The 16,727-nt window shown below is 41.8% G+C and overlaps 1 protein-coding gene across 10 annotated transcripts in view; it reads right to left on the reverse strand.

The window, feature by feature from the left end:
- Positions 1-13,553, reverse strand: part of CBLB (Cbl proto-oncogene B) — a 239,912-nt gene extending 226,359 nt beyond the window's left edge. For 2 of the 10 annotated variants that reach the window (XM_065574117.1, XM_042853482.2), the window contains exons 1-3: positions 13,081-13,500; positions 12,007-12,186; positions 1,002-1,252 (exon numbers count right to left, since the gene is read on the reverse strand). In XM_065574117.1, the coding sequence (XP_065430189.1) occupies positions 1,002-1,252; positions 12,007-12,174 (419 nt within the window). In that variant the 5' untranslated portion in view covers positions 12,175-12,186; positions 13,081-13,500. Of the gene's footprint in view, positions 1-1,001; positions 1,253-12,006; positions 12,187-12,800 lie in introns of all 10 variants that reach the window. The other 8 variants (XM_065574109.1, XM_005283589.4, XM_065574105.1 and 5 more) reach the window with 6 other exon arrangements.
- Between the last annotated feature and the right edge of the window lie 3,174 nt (positions 13,554-16,727).

The raw sequence follows: 16,727 nt of genomic DNA on the forward strand, positions 1-16,727 counted from the left end.
CAGGACATGATTTGCAGGGTACTGGAGGAAACTCATCCTGTCATCTCTCATACTACACTGAAACTAAGTGGTTTTAACCTCCGGGCCTATCAGTTCAACATCTTTAATGAACATAAATGTAACTTGGCCTTTACCCCTTTTCAAAACCCCTTCTTTCTTTCTATGGTAACTCAAATTCTGTGCCTGACTAGCATAACTGTCTGAAAAAACAGACCGCCTGCAGAAGTCTTATTTTTTCTGGATGGACAACTCTAAAAATACAACATCTTGTGTTTGTTTGAATTAATCTAAAGAATATTCCAATGAAGATTCTTGCATTACGGAAGCAGACCCATGATACAAGTGCACCCCCATACATATCTTTTCTAAACCAGAAGTGAGCACCCAGTAAAACTGAAGAAGGTAAAAGCTAACAAGTAAGCGCATACTGACTGCTACACACAAACAGGACAACAGTGTCCCGTTAACAGCACCAGCTCTCAGCAAAGCAGAAATCAATTAGACCTTTCAAAAGGCTTCTCAACACCACTCTGAAGGATCAGCACCCTACGCAACCCGTGATCTCTCCAAGAGTTCTAAGCATCGCACAGTTTTGTTCTATTTTATTGCTGGGGAAAATGTCAGTCAATATCCATAGTGGATCTCTCAATTTCTCTTTGTAAGCAGTAGATTACATTGGCAATGCTCTAACTAGAGGGTCTCTCTCTCTTAGGAAAGGAGCTACATACTGTAGGTCAGCTGAACGAGTAATTCTTAAGAAAATACATGTTTTATATAGGAAATGCCCTTAGTTTTAAATTCCTGTACAGTGACACATAAAGAGTACCTAGTGGAACAAAACCAGTGAATTACTGATTGACTTGCAGAGTCACTGCATCCAAGCAATAAATATTTTCCTCTTTAAATAACTAAAATGTCAAAACATTGTGGATATAAATAAACAATGTTAAAAATGCGGACAAGCAAGACAATCTACATTGATATGTAAATATTTCTCTTACCTGTCCTGAGACTGTTCCTCATACATTCGCTCCTTGCCTTCTTTAAAGAGTCTTATAGCCCGTTTTGATTTTTTCATGAGACTGTCAATGTAGATTTTAAAATATTCATTCTCACTGAGTTGTGCAAGTTTCTGGTTGTCGTCACAGTTGCCCAGTATAAGTCGCAAATGTTGATAAGTGTCTGGTAAAATGTCAAGTATGTAAGGTGGGCTGTTTTTCAATTGAAGTTTGGGATTTTGGCACAGTCTGACCTAGAAGCAAAAACCACAGTGTTTAAAAAGGCACTTTCTGATCACTGCACATCTGAAAAAAATATGTAGGGGCAAAAAGTGATTTGACATCTTGAAATAAGCAGAGGCAAGTATACTTCTCAGGCCTCCAAGCAGGGAGGTCTAAAAATTCTGCTTTGACTTATATCCCATGCAATGCCACTGATGTCATTGTTATTTTCTAGTTTATGGAGAATGTAACCTTCTATTGGCATTCGTAAGAATCATCAAGTAGTCCTAGCCACTCCTCTCCACATTTTAGGCATGTGTTCTTTTAATAGGAGCACCTTTGCCTGCCTGCTCTGCACCACATATACTACAGAGACCCTAAAAAATGCATTATTATAAACTCAACATTTGCAACTTCAGGGTTCTACTAAAAGATGGCATCTACATGTACCTTGAGTCATTACGTTTTTAACTGTGACCCATTTATATAGATTAACTGAAATTAACTGAAGTGTTATATATATATATCCTTTTAAAAACAAATGACAAACAGAATAAGCTTCAAATGAATAGTTAAATTTCTATTTTGTACATATTTATTTGAATCAAACCTACCATGCAAAGTGCTTCTTACACCAACCACGATAGCCTGCTCCTCTATGGGGAATGTATGCACTTATTTAAAATACTGCCTTCACAATTTAATTGACTTTTTAAAACCGTCTTGTGATCTTGTTAGATCTCATGACTAAGTAGGTTTAGGCCTGACCAGTCTTGGATTAAAAAAAAAAAATCCAGGTAAATCCAGGTGCAGTAAGAAATTGTGTTAACGACCCAGTGAGCACCATTCTTCACTCCAAGCTAGAACTAAACTAATGTCCCATATGTTCGCAGGGGACACTGTGCCACTAAAGATGCAAACTTCAAGATAACCCTTATTATCCACTTTGAAAGAGCAGAATGTTAGTCCTGTGTTCTGACCATATACCAATTAAAGGCAGTTCTATTCTGGCTACCTAAATTCTCCTATGATTTCAATTGAAGATGCTATTTTACTGTTCTAAACTATTGTATAGACTTGACATACAGTTCCCTAGAGCTGCTGCATTCCACCCTACAGATGGTTGTATTTCACTGATGAATTAAGTGGTCCCCATATGTGTGATTCTATACAGAATTACTGTGGTACATATGCAGACACGCTACATATGTATATGTAGTAAATCAATAAAAATACTTATAAAAAAATAAATTGTAGCGTGATATACAGGTTTAATAGGCATGAGTTGAGGATTGCCTTTTTGGGGGGTAATGTGGCTAAATCACTAATATGTAACTGTGATGGGGTGGACTAGGCCGAACGGCCCCCTGCTGGAGCCTCAGGGGCCTGCCACACCTATCCCAAGAAAGGAGCAGTAGAGAGGTCCTCCAAGCAGGCTACAGTGGCTGCAGGAGAAGCAGCCAATCAGAGAAGCTGCAGGGAGCAGTGAGTGAGAGCCCAGCAGGCTCATATAAAAGGAGCTGTAGGGCCAGAGTGAGTGCAGTCTGCTTGCAGGGACTGGGGGAGCTAGAGGTGCTCCTGGCTGGCTGCGAGGGCTAAGGCGGATATCAATAGCAAGGACCAGGGAAGCGAGGAAATAGCTTCTGGCCAGCCACCAGGACTCACTGAAGACAGGACCACGGAAGAGAACTGCTAACCCTGGAAGGGAACTGATCGAGACTGACCCAGCTGGAGAGCCAGGGTCAGAGAACTAAAGGGCAGGAGACAAGCCCCAAGGGAGGAAACCATGGGGGTGCTGCTCCACCCCAGAGTAGGAACCTTCATATGCTTACTAACTAGAGTACTGAGATAGTCTGACCAACAGGGCCTGAGGACCAGAGCCCAGGGAGGCCTACAGGGATAGTGTAGGTGGCAGGGCCAGAGGACCGAGTCGCTGAAGACCCGCCAAGAGATGCGTGCCGCCCTGCTGAACAGAACTGAAAGATTGGAGGCACTGAGAAAGGGAGTACTCAAGAGAAAGAGGGTGCTTGCGAGAGGCAGGTGCTGACCCTGTTATAGTAATTAAACATGTTTTTTAACCTTCAAATATTGCCTGGGACAGATTTTCTATTCGTACTAATGTCATGACTTCAAAATCCAATATCTTGGACAACTCCAGGGGAAGAGGCATCCCCCTAGAAACGCTAACCTATTTCCTGTGGTACAAAGCCTGAATTCTAGCCCTCCAAAGTCTTGAGATACCAACCATACCTTAAAATGGTCACTAATTCCTTGCTGCAACATAAACAGAGTGGAAAATTCCGTATTTGGCAGGAGTGGAGACAGAAGGAAAGCACATTGCAGTTTTTCTGAACAGAAGTGTTATGTACATATATTGTAATTAGGTCTAGGGTGGTTTTTGTACAGGTAAAACAGGTCAAAATTTAATTCAGTTCTGACTTTTAAAACTTATTACTAACCCAAGTAGGACACAACAACAGAACTCAAACTGGCAACCGTTGATGAGAAATTTTTATATTACAGAGGGGAAAGCATTTAAACACAAGATTTGTATGGGTTTTCTCCCTTATTTTTCTTGGCCCTCATTCACTGTGTATTTTTCAGTTGTAGTTTTCCTCTTTCCACCCTGTCACTTTATCTGAAGTAAAAAACGATTTGTGTTATCAGTTACTTTTTATGGGAGGGATTTTAGAATCACAAATAGAGGGTGATGATGTCCTTGAAGCATCTAGCCCGAGAAAGAGTGCTTATTCGGACAAAATATCAGCAAAAAACAAACCCAGAAAGTTACAATCATGCTAAATTGATCCACTTTTTAAAAATTAAACTGAAATTATCAACTCCTAACTCCTCCTAAGGAAACCAGATAATTAAAATAATTAGTTCTTATGTGGAAAGACACGCTGCACAAAGAGAAAAGTCATACTAGTATAAGTGAAAGAAAGGTGGCTTTATGTATACCAGAAAGGTGAACACACTATTTCACAGGGTATGCTGCCTGTATATACACAAGTTGCTTATTTTGGTTGAGGATTTTCTATGGCTGGATGGCCAGACAGTTGAACAAAGGGGACACTGTGAAAAAACAAGACTCAGTTCCTCTTTCAGGTACTTTAGAAAGTCTCTTTTAGTCCAATACAGTCATATATAGCTAACAACAGGATTCTGTGGTTGGTCTGGTTTACCATGCATCACTTTCTGCAGACTACATGGAGACCAATTACAGAACAGTACTAGACACCTCAAGATTAGCACTAGCCCTTCAGTTATATGAAAATATTTCAACAATAAAACTCAACTCCTCTTAAACTTATTAAAATGATAAAGTTATCACAAAACACGTGCTGGAGTTTAGTTCAAATGCTTAAAAGTCCAAGCACCCACTCACTAAGGTTGTGAAGGATTTTCTACACTTGTTTTTATAGTGGACCAGATTTCAGTATGGAGGAAATGTGTCTGTAAAGAGATGGTTGTATAACCCATATGGCTCCTAGAGTCAGGATGTCCTGAGACTTACCACAAGGGTTCACATTAACAGTAAGCAACAAGAAATGACAACAGCTGACGTAAAAGGCTTCCTAAAGCAACCGAGCTCTCGTAGTACATACCTTTCTGAAAAACAAAGTCACACCACACTGAGCTTTATGACGCAAACCTTACATTAGCAATAGCACTGGGTATGAATCAGATCCCAATTATTTTTTTTATTGTGACTTGGATTAAGCATATAGGCATTTAGTCTATCAAAGAAAAAAGAAACATTCATTCAGCAAGTTGAAAAAAACTTTTCCTTGACTGAGGCAAGTCAATGCATATATAAGATCCTTGAGGTATCCTACGCATAACAGGATATCACCATATTATACCATGTTTATCACTGTGATACTGGGGCACCTACTTCCTCTAGTGCATGGCCACAGTATGCAACCCATCCCATCAGAAACAAATTTCATCATAATGACCCTTATATCTGTAATCTCCAGGCTTGACTACTGCAGTTCACATGGAATGAAACTCACCCTGAAAAACCATCTCTAGTTAGCACAAAAATGCAACAACCCATCTACTCATCATCATGGCTCACTGTGAACACATTGCTACAATTCTCCATGTTCTCCATTAGATATAAAGGGCAGACTGTGATATCCTCTCTCACATTGGGATGTATCTTAACTCTAACAATGAAATAAACATGATTACATTATTAGTAAGATGCTACCTAAATTGCAGAATTAAATGGGGTCCTTATATTCAAAGGTTTCCATGGGACTGCTCAGAGCTACCCTAGACATCACATCCTTTTTTCCCACCACTCTGACTTCCCTTCACAGCTTCTCTTCACTGGCTCAAACAGTCAACGGTGTGGGAGACCCTCATAAGGCAAGCTTTCAGGGGAACTGGACCTAGACTATGGAATTTCTCTCTGCAAGAGACAAGGAATACAAACTTCAAGGGCCACAGGCCCAAATGCAAAGCCTATTTCTTCTATGTAGCTGTCCCTCCCAATAGCTCTTCTCAAAAAAATCAATTCTACACATACGAAAAAAGGTGATAACTATTCAAGTTCTATCTTAATGGCAGGGAAGGGAGAGAGAGCATTCACTTTATTTCTCTTTAACTACATGGGAGGTGCTCAGTAAGTATGCTGAGGAGGGTCATACACAGTAAGTACCTAGACAGATAACACTTGAAGTAGTAGGATAAAAAATTTTAAGCAAATATGACTAAGTTAGACAGTATTTTAAAGTATCTGCAGATTAGAGGGAAGAGATTTCCATTGCACGTATTTAGCCATTTGATTTCATGTAGAAAACTGTGTGTTCTGTTTGTTCCATGATGATCTTTCTGAAAAATTGTTTTTAAAAGGTCACAGGTTTAATGCTTTGATAAAACAGCTGTACACTGCCAAGCAAAGCACAGCAACACTTACACACCAGGATATGTTTAAATGCCACAATGCTGGTCAAGGCCCATGTGAAAAAAGTTACTAATGGCAACAGAATAAGTATCTGCTGACTATGACTCCTACTAAATTCTCAATAATCAGCTGAACCCAATGGACGTGACAATTAGAGTATCAGTGACTAGTACATTTCCAAGGTTACAATTTGAAAGGCTCTACTTAACCAGCATCTTCTGCCACACAGTGCAGAAACATCACAAGATGCAAACAAATTGGCTCAGAATACCATACACGGGTTGAAAGTGGCTATGCAGCAAGATATTGTAACATTTCTGATCTCCAGAAAGCCACAGCGCACACAATCCCAAAGAAAGAATCCTGAAGAACGAAATGGCGGATTGGGTACTGGGAAAATCACAAGGTGCAGAATCACCCATCAAAGCCCACTGCCCCCAAGACAGCATTAACTATCAATGCATTGGCATTGTACATTGCAGATGGGTATATTACCAAAAGGTAGAAAAAGACCTCTGGAAGAGGCCATCTCACCAGAATGGATGAAGAGGCCTTTGCTAGGTGACTTCCACCCGAGGGAACAGTGGGTTGTCGAAGCTTCCATACCGTACCGGTGCGTGTTTTAATAAGGGCACAGGGATGCAAACGTAGCAGTGTTACTTTAAAAACAAAAAGTGCAGTGCTTTGATACGCTGTTCATGCCATGTATCTGCCACATAGATATTCAGAAACAGGCAAAGGGACGCTCCCCTGGTTTTTCACTTGATTGCCTGTGTAACTAATTTTTTTTTATTTTGATCCTTTCTTTCTCCACAAGAGAGGTGTGTGGCCATAAGACTTTCAATCAATATTTAAAACACAGTGTAAGGACCAGTTCATATACCAAAGAACTCTGTGGTTATGATTTACTTAATTGGTTCCTTTGTGGTACTGTGAAGTTAAGTGACTTGGAAGGTTATACATTTCAAATGTTATATTGAGTGTTATAAAGAAGAAAATGTATACATTGGGTTTCACACTCGTTGACTGTACTCAATAGAGAGACACTGAATGTTAGAGAAAAATTGGATTTTGGCATCCCCTCGTTTTAAAAAAATGCATCACTGCTATAACTCTTTTAGTAATGTGGTTCTGCATAATCACAAAGCCAATAGTGCAAGCTTTGGGTACACATTGTGCTTTGCTCTTAGACTATATTAAACAGCAAATTAAATTGCTCTTCCTGCTTTCCATTATCTGGATAAAATGTATGGTGTGGACCATGATAAAACAACAATACAGTTTATACATGAATTTTACTTTCTATTGCACTGCTTAACCATACTTCCCCCTAGTACTTCAGAGTACCCTATAGTGATTGAAAGTTGAAGTACTCATACATGGGAGCACAAATACAATCTTCTTTCAAAACATTTCACAATTTCACTAACTTGAAACACTTAAAATTAATGTGAACTCTCAGCTCTGAATAGCCAGACTATTAAAGGTGTTAATCTACTCTCACATTTACATGGTAGGTGTTTCCCCCCTGCTACTCTCAAGTTAAAGCAGGGATGGGTAAACTTTTTGGCCCAAGGGCTACATTGGGGTTGTAAAACTGGATGGAGGGCCAGGTAGGGAAGACAGTGCCTCCCCAAACACCCTGGCCCCCACCTCCTATCTGCCCACTTCCCACCCCCAACTGCCCCCCTCAGAATCCCCGACCCATCCAACCCCCCACGCTCCTTGTCCCTTAACTGCCCCCTCCCGGGACCCTCCGCCCCAAATATGTTGTGTATCAGTAAACTTTATAAAAAGTAAGTTTAGATTCAGCTTGACACTGCCCCATATGCACTGATGTGTTTACTTGTAACTACAAGAGTCAGTAGAGACTCGGTAGAGATTGGATCAGGAACAATTAATTTTGTATTTTTCGCAAGTATTCTCAGTAGTAAATATTTACCAGAGGGGACTTTATCTAGAATGTCATGCCATCACATTTTGTTCTATCAATTTTGACAGAGTTCTTTCAACTACCAAAGGAAAGCTGTGGGTTTTTTTTAAAACTGGTACCAAATAGATTTCAAGGTGAGATACTGTATATGAAGTTGCAGCCTTAATCCTGTCCTCATAGGAAAAATATAAAACCATGAAAAACAGAGTAATCATGAAGTCTCAAATTTGACAGACCCTTAACTATAACAATTCCAAGTCATGGCAGGTAATATACATATGTAGATTTGCATGATGTTGCTAATGAACTTTACATACAGCATTACGTATTCTCCAAAAACCCTAATCCCACAATATAGTTATTTTACTTTGCATGATTTTATCAAGAGTGATTTGTAGTTTTGGATAATCCCACAATGCTTGTAAATAGAGCAACAAATATGTTTTGCTACTCAAAAAGAAGAACAGGAGTACTTGTGGCACCTTAGAGAATAACAAATTTATTAGAGCATAAGCTTTCGTGGACTACAGCCCACTTCTTCGGATGCAAGAAGTGGGCTGTAGTCCACGAAAGCTTATGCTCTAATAAATTTGTTAGTCTCTAAGGTGCCACAAGTACTCCTGTTCTTCTTTTTGCGGATACAGACTAACACGGCTGTTACTCTGAATTTTGCTACTCAAGTTACTTCATATATGGAATCTCAACCAGTGAGAAAGAGCAGGGACAGCATGGTGATGAGCATAGGAAACAGAAACCAGAAATTTCTGAGATCTAAACCCAATCTTGACAGTGGCTCTCTGTGTCCTTGGGCAAAACAACCTCTCTGTCTTGTTCTCTACAGATAGGGGAAGAGGAGAGATTAGAGTTAAAGACAAATATTACCACTAGTAATTTAGGCCTTGAAACCACAGTCTGATCGCTGAGTGGGGACCCCTATGATTATGCAGAGACCCATTGAGTTCACTGGGACACTGTGTGGGCATATGCTAAGGTTCACCAGACTGCAGGGTACAGGCCTACAACAGTATTTAAATCAACAGTTACTTGGGAAGGTTTCTAACTACTTCTGGTTTTAATCCCTGTTTTTGATTTAGATAGAGGAGAAATTTACCTTCCATTGCCTACTGCTGAGAAGGCAAATAACGTCTAACACATTATGTTTATTCAAATATGCTCTCTTCACTACAAGTACCAAATGCTTAACTCAAGCAAGTTACAGCATTTGGACACCATTACATCACCCTGTCTGGTATACTTTAATGTAATTTGGAAATAAAATTTGATTAACTGACAGCATCTTAAAGAGGATACATTGAAGATCAAAATTGAGGACACTTATTCAGTGAAACCAAAAAGAAAACAAGTGCAGCCTTTCCAAATAATTCTGCAGAACAGGCCACACAGTCTGTTTTGATGCACTGATGTAATAATGACGAAGTTATTCTATGAAAACTGAGTGACAGCAATCCATAATTTTAAACAATGAGATTAAGATTCAAACTAACCAAAGGAAAAACGCACTGTAAAGCTTTTGCATGGTCTGACATACTATTGCAAAGAGGGAAATATCAAACTGTACATTCCCTCTATTGTTTCAAACATGATATAGACAGATGCCATCTTTTCAAGATGAAAACATCTTGCTACTGAAGAGTAGTGTCTGCCTCCAAGTGCCTATATTTGTTATATTAATTATAACACATTCCCTGTTTACAGAACTCAACCAAATTCAGATCTGGCAGCAATAGAAACAACTCCACTAAGTCTTTGGAGTAGCACCCATTTACATCACAGTTTAGAATTAGCTTTAGGGGCTGTTTTAATAAATACAAGTAATATTCTAGTGCAGTGGTTCCCAAACTTTTGTACTGGTAACCCCTTTCAAATAGCAAGCCTCCGAGTGCGACCCACCGCCCCCCCCTATAAATATATAAAAAAGTGTTTTTAATTTAACACCATTATAAATGCTGGATGCAAAGCGGGGTTTGGGGTGGAGGCTGACAGCTCGTGACCCCCTGAGGGGTCCTGACCCAGAGTTTGAGAAACTCACACCTTCTTGTCTAACGGTCTTAAATGAGCTATCTTGATTATCAGTACAAAAGATTTTTTTCTCCTGCTAATAGCTCATCTTAATTAATTAGCCTCTTAGAGCAACTCCCACCTTTTCATGTTCTCTGTACGTATATATATATCCTCACTGTATGTTCCATTCTATGCATCCAATCAAGTGGGCTGTAGCCCACGAAAGCTTATGCTCAAATAAATGTGTTAGTCTCTAAGGTGCCACACGTACTCCTGTTCTTTTTGCGGATACAGACTAACACGGCTGCTACTCTGAAACTTAACACTAGAGTTAGATCCTTAGGACATGTCTACACTACAATCTTAAATCAATCCAAGTTACATTGACTTACAGCCACCACAGCACTTCCACCAACTTACAAGGGGCAGTGGGGGGGGGGGGGGGGCTGGGAGGGGGAGGCCCTGAGAGCCTGCCCAGACCCAACTGCCCTCCGGGGCTTCTTGCCTTCCTGCTCCCAGCTGGGAGTGGGGGGAAGCTACCGGGGGCTTCTCATCTCTGGTGGGGAGATCCGCAGCTGGAGTCCGGCTGCTGTGCTCCTGGCAGGGTGCAGGGATCCCGGGAGACAGTAGGGCTCCCAGTAGGGAGCTTGGGTAACAGCCCAAGCGGGGAGCCTGGGTGGCAGCTTAGCTTGGAGCAGAGACAGCAGCCTGGCCCAGAGCCATAAAATTGACAAGAATGACAGCCAACAGCCGATGTAAAGAAGACACCGTGTTGCCCTAACTACACCAACATAAGCCCTACGGCTCTTGTGGAGGTGGAGTTTTATGTCGGTGTAGTAAGGCACTTATATCTGCTGTAGTGTAGGCACTGCACTTACACTGTAGCGTAGCTGCCTTATGTCGACTTAACTCTGTAGAGTAGACCAAGCCTTAGGGTCACGTCTCCCTTGGTTCTAGGGCCTGATACTATCAGGTATTAAAACCTCAATCGTCAATGATCTCAAAGGAAAGCTTCCCTGAGCTGATTATCCTCAAAAATCAAGCCCTTTCCTACCTAATCACTCTGCCTCCTGAGACTTTTACCCAGACCGTAAGCAAACTATTCCTAACTTTAGTACAGCACCTTTTTAGCTAATTTGTACTTAGTTTATAGAAAGCTGTCACTTCCATTGTGTAGTATTTAATAAAATGTGTGACTTTGAGAAAGCAACATGTAGATGCTACAAGATCTATAAACCAACATTCCATATCCCAACCCACAATAACTGTCAATAAAATACATTTCCAGATCAAAAATAAATAGTTGAGCAAAGAAGATGTAAGAGTACTTTTAAAAAAATCCACGGAAAATGCAGACAAAAGATTTAAAAATCAAGGATTTCTTACTAATCTGTTTACTCCATTAAGGGATAATCAGAGAGTGATTTTCTCCTCAGGCACAATTCTTACAAACAAACATGTATGCATATGACTATCATGAGAGTGCTTTATAGGATGATTAGCTTAACTGAAGTTTCATGCTCAAGAGGTTTTGTTTGCAGACTGACTAAACGGGACCCACGTTGAAACATAAGGAATATTTGATGCAAAAGAAATAAATTAAGCAGTTTTTTCCCCAACAGGTTTACAAGTCTGAGTTATTCTGACGGACTCTGACCAACAAGAGCAGCAGGACTTAAGGCAAACATGTCCATTTCCCCACTCAAACAAGATTTTAAAAAAACATAGCCAGAGGCCAGAAAAATGAACAAATAGGTTTATCTGACCTAAAATGCAAGTCCATCTCTTTTCAAACAAGGACACACATGGCAAAGGAATAAAATCTGCAGGAAGATGTAGATTCTCACATGGACCCACGTAAATAACTTCCTTCCCCAACAGGAGAATACAATATGTACACAGACAAAACTTACCACTTTGTCCATTAGCTTCCAAGTCTTCTCCACAGTTCTGCGGTCAGCAGCTGCTTGCTTGGGGGGCCCCACAACATCCTGAATAGCATCTATGATGCCCAGAATACGCCCTTTGCGGGGGTTTCCTCCTCGGCCACCTGGGTTCCGGCCATTCAGGGAATTAGCCATCTGGGATCCGATCTTAACAAAAATAAAGAAATAAGAGAATTATCATAAGGTGTCCTAAAGACATTTTGTCATAAAAAAAAAAAAAACACACACACACACAGTGAAGTACCATTTCCTTTCCCCACTCAGAAAACAACAAGAGTATGTTTGGGAACTGGCTTAACTTTTTATGATGAAGAATATAAATCCAACTGGGCTGAGTTTACACTGACAAGTAACCCTGGATTTGTTGTCAATGTATATATAAACAAGTTGAGGGTAAATTTATACTTGTGAGTGGACTGACATAGACCTGATTTCACCCTATAAACAAAAACAACAAACCCATACGTACACAATTGGGAGTACACACTTTCTGCTTCCACCCTCCCTAGACTCCTCATAAAGAAATAAAAGCCACTAGTAAACCTAACACTATTGAAGATCACTTACACTCCCCTGTTTGGTTTTCCAAAGACTCCAATAAACATACAGATGATCATGTACACTCACAGCTCACCAGGGACACAAGCTTGTCACCAGACAACAAAGGCATATGGACTTCCATTTGCCACGTTTAAAAAAACAAAAAGCCAACATGCCTGCGACGAGCAAATGTTTAGGACAACAAAATGAGCCATACATACGGTGTATTATCTCGTATAAAGAGTGAGAAACTGAAGAAGGGGAAAACCTTAAGGAGCAGGAAGGAAATTTCTTCTGAAAATCCAAGCTCCCTGAAGCTTTGTTTCACAGGAGAGACAGTTTTGTCCCCTTCTCTGTCCAATCTGAGCGGCTGGTGGTGGGGGGTAAAAAGCCAAAAAAGAAGTGCCCCCAATAAGTATTCCCCTCCTTCTTTTCTCCCTCCCACCTTGTGCGCCTAGCTTCAGTCCCAGAGGCAAGGCAAGGACGCGTCCGTCCACCCACCCAGCAGCGTGTTAAATCCCAGCCGCGTTCCTGGTTCCGCAGGTTAGCTCTCTGCCCCTCGACAGCCACACATGCTCCCGTCTCTTTGCACGCACCGGCAGGCAGCAGAGCAGTGGGACTCTCCGGGGTGTCGCTTGCTGCTCGGGGGCGGCCGCTGCCCCCACAGGAAAACAGGAGAGTTAATTCCTCATGGCCCGTATCTCGCTAGCCACCCAGGGGGCAGGGCTGGGGGCGTGCATGAAACAAGAGACACCGCACAGAAATCCCCCCACAGGCTGTGCTACCCCGCTCCTGGAAAGCGAGGCGCGCGCACACGGGCAGGCTTCAGCGAAAGCTCCGCTCCCCACTGGGCTCCACTCTGCCCTTCCCTCCTCCTCCTCCTCCTCCTCCCCCCCCTCCTGCTGCTGCTGCAGCTGCTGCTCCGCTCCTTGAAACATACACACACTCCCCGACCCCAAGTCACTCCCACGCATGCGCACGGGAGTGGAGGTGGTAGGGAGGGGAGAATGGGCGCTTTTCCAGGGGGCGGGACCCTAGGGCTCAGAACGTTAGCCAATCGGAAGGGGGAGAGGGCTTGATTGACAGGTCAGGCAGCAAATGGGTGAGAGGCAAGGCTGGGCTGAACGGGCTAGAGCCCTCGGAAGGCAAGGGGGGGCGGGGGCAGAATAGGCTGGCCTCCAGAGTAGGATTGATGAGGGGATGGGCCAATGAAAGGGCTAGCCTGGAAGAGGCGGGGCTTCCGGTGCCGCCTCTTTCCCCCTGGCTTCTATCTCTCTGCTTCTTGATTTGGGGGGCGAGAAGAAGCAAGGGATAAGGGGAAGGGAAGGGGCAAGTGGAAGGGTGGGGGAGGAAAGGAAAGAGGAAGGATAGACGGGGTGGGTGGGTGAACTAGAGAGCCAGGGAGCTGCAGGAGAGGGAAAGGTGAATTGGGGAAGAGGGGACAGAAAGGAAGAGGAAGGAGTTGATGGGGATAGATCTAGGTTTTCTATAGGGCGTGGGAGTCAGTCCTTTCTTAATTATAAGTTCCAGGACAGTTAAGAAAAACACCAAATATTGTGAGACTTGTAATAAAAATTTTGATAGGTAATAACAGTGAATACATAAAAACCTGTTCCACATATTTATTTGAAAATTTCTCTTTTACATCTATATCCCTTGATTCCCACCAGAGCTGTCTCTGAAGGTTTAGTACTAATAGTGAAAACTTCTTATCCTCACATTAACTCAATTGTATGTCTCTGAAACATGAGCTTCATGCATAGGATGGATGCAGAATATTGGAATTCAGACTTGCCATGGAGATCTGAGAGCAGAATTGTTTCCTTAGATTGTTACTCTTAGGATGAAATATCCGTTGCAGACACTAAAAGTTAAACATTCAATATTTTGATGCAAATTTTGTTTTCATGGAAGTCAATTATTTTTGCGATGATTTATTTACAAGCTTTAGTTTTCTTTTTCTGAAAATTAACTTCAAAATATGTTTTTCCTGATTGCCCCCTCCCTCAGGATTAAAAAACTTTCTGCCATTTTTCTCAATTTAGCTATGAAAATAGTAATATTGGTCAGGAAGAATGACTGGAGGAAGCTCTTGACAACAGCTGTATTTCAAAACAGAGGTCTGCCTCATCATCATTCTTATTTACATTGTCATTTATTAAATACTGTAAATACAGGTGTCCTTTCTGTTTATTTAAAATGTGTCTAGTTATTGCTTTAGGCACATGGACAACTATAAAATCCTATTAATAAAATCTGTGCTCAGTGGTTATTGTTTCTCTGCATCTTTAAAATGGAAACTGGGAAACACAGTCCTAAGTGCATTGAAAGGTTTCTCGTTTCACTATCACCTCTGCAAATAACTCTGCTTCCTGTGTTGAAATCCTGGTTTATGACTTGCTCTATAGATGTCGTTTCTAACTTTTTTTTTTTCTGTTGGAGCCCTGCGTAGGATGAAAGGTGTCACCAGTCAGCGTATAACTACCCCCTATTATTACTGCCACCGTCTCTTGTTTTGGTTAAATTTTATTATATATTTTTGGCCTCGTATATTTTATTTTTTGCTGTTTTCTTGTGTAGTTTGGTTCTGTGGTTCCTTTCATGTTCTCTTTGCAGGAAAAAAGCTACATGCTATGGGTTGCCAATTGTTAGCTCCATGGGATTGGGTCATATTCCTCTGCAATTTATATGAGTGCCTATGTAACCCACACATCTCCTGGGTGTGGTGTTCTGTCCCAGCTACTGGCACCGAGACCACTTTGAGAAAGAGAGATTAATGAGTCTGCTCTACAGCCTTGGCTAATAGGCCTATGGCTTTTGGCTGATGCACTAAGCTCCAGAGTCCCCAGGTTCGATCCTGCCAGCTGACAACCAGGGTCTGTCATTATTACACCTGGCAGCAGAGGTAAGAGACTTGGTTCTATGGGCTGCAGCCCTATACATGTGTGTTGCTTTGTTAGGAGAATTGCCAGCTTCATTAGGAGAGTCATTGGGATTGCTACAAGGTGTGTGGCTTTCAAGGCCTCAGCCACTTACTTTTCACTGTAAAACAATGTGTACTGTACTGTCCCCTTTAGGACAAGTATTGGATCGCTGCTGTATGTTCTGGTCCTGAAAGTTCAGTCCCCAGAGGGTCATGTGAATGTGGGTTAGAAGCAAGGCCTGCTGGGAGATCGGAGTTAGCCTATAAAAAGATGCACAAGAGAAATTAGAGTTGAGGCAAGATCTGGTTTGTTTCATTGTAGGAAAGCTAGAAGGTACAGCAGTAGCTTGCTGGTGTGAGTACTGATTCCCCTGTGGGATAGGCATACCGAAAGGGCCCTGGAGGGGGTTGGTGGAGGACTGCTAGGAAGATGGCTGAAAGGAAGATGGATGGACAGACCAGCAGACAGCTGCCCTGTGATTGCAGGGTCCAGGGCTGTGTAGTGTAGCAGAGGAGAACATAAGTCCTGCCTATAATGCCAATTAGACTGGTAGTGCAGAAACCCTTGTATGTCAGGAGTGAAAAAGTTGGGGAACCTGCCAGCAGAGATCTTCACCTACTCCAGGCTACTGATGGAGTCCTGAAGAGCCCATCGAACAGCAAAGAACTGATGGAACCCTGCAACCTTTCCTCCTTATCCCCAGCCCTGATGGGGTAGCTTTTGGCAAGTACAGTCAACTAAAGATGAAGGGGCTTCATACCCCTGTAAATAAGATTGTATGCTGGTCCTGTGAATGTTTCCTAAAGAGCATAGCTACTATAGCAGACAGTAGATTGATTTAAGCCCTTATGAGAGTTACTCTTGTACGACTAATATCAATTATTTCAAAATCAGAATATTAAGAGCTGCTCCTTTCTCATTAAAACACTGATTACTCCATTAAGCATCCAAACACCTTTAAATTTTCAAAGGCATTTGTCAATGTTTCGACTGGATATGCAGAGTATTTCCAAGCAACAATGAGAGTACGCCTTTTAGGATGTATGGATTCTGCAGTGCACTGTGCAATGGCAGCTCAACGGGTTACATGTCTAAAAAGGTCAAGCACTTACACAGTGCTTTTCACTCACCAGTCATTGTGCACTAATGAGTCCAGATTCCAGATCAAGAGAGAGACTATAAATAAGTGCTTTTTCCAGAGCCTTAAAATCCCACCTTTCTGCA

This window comes from Chrysemys picta, chromosome 1 (assembly GCF_011386835.1).
Source record: "Chrysemys picta bellii isolate R12L10 chromosome 1, ASM1138683v2, whole genome shotgun sequence".
NCBI lineage: Eukaryota > Metazoa > Chordata > Testudines > Emydidae > Chrysemys > Chrysemys picta.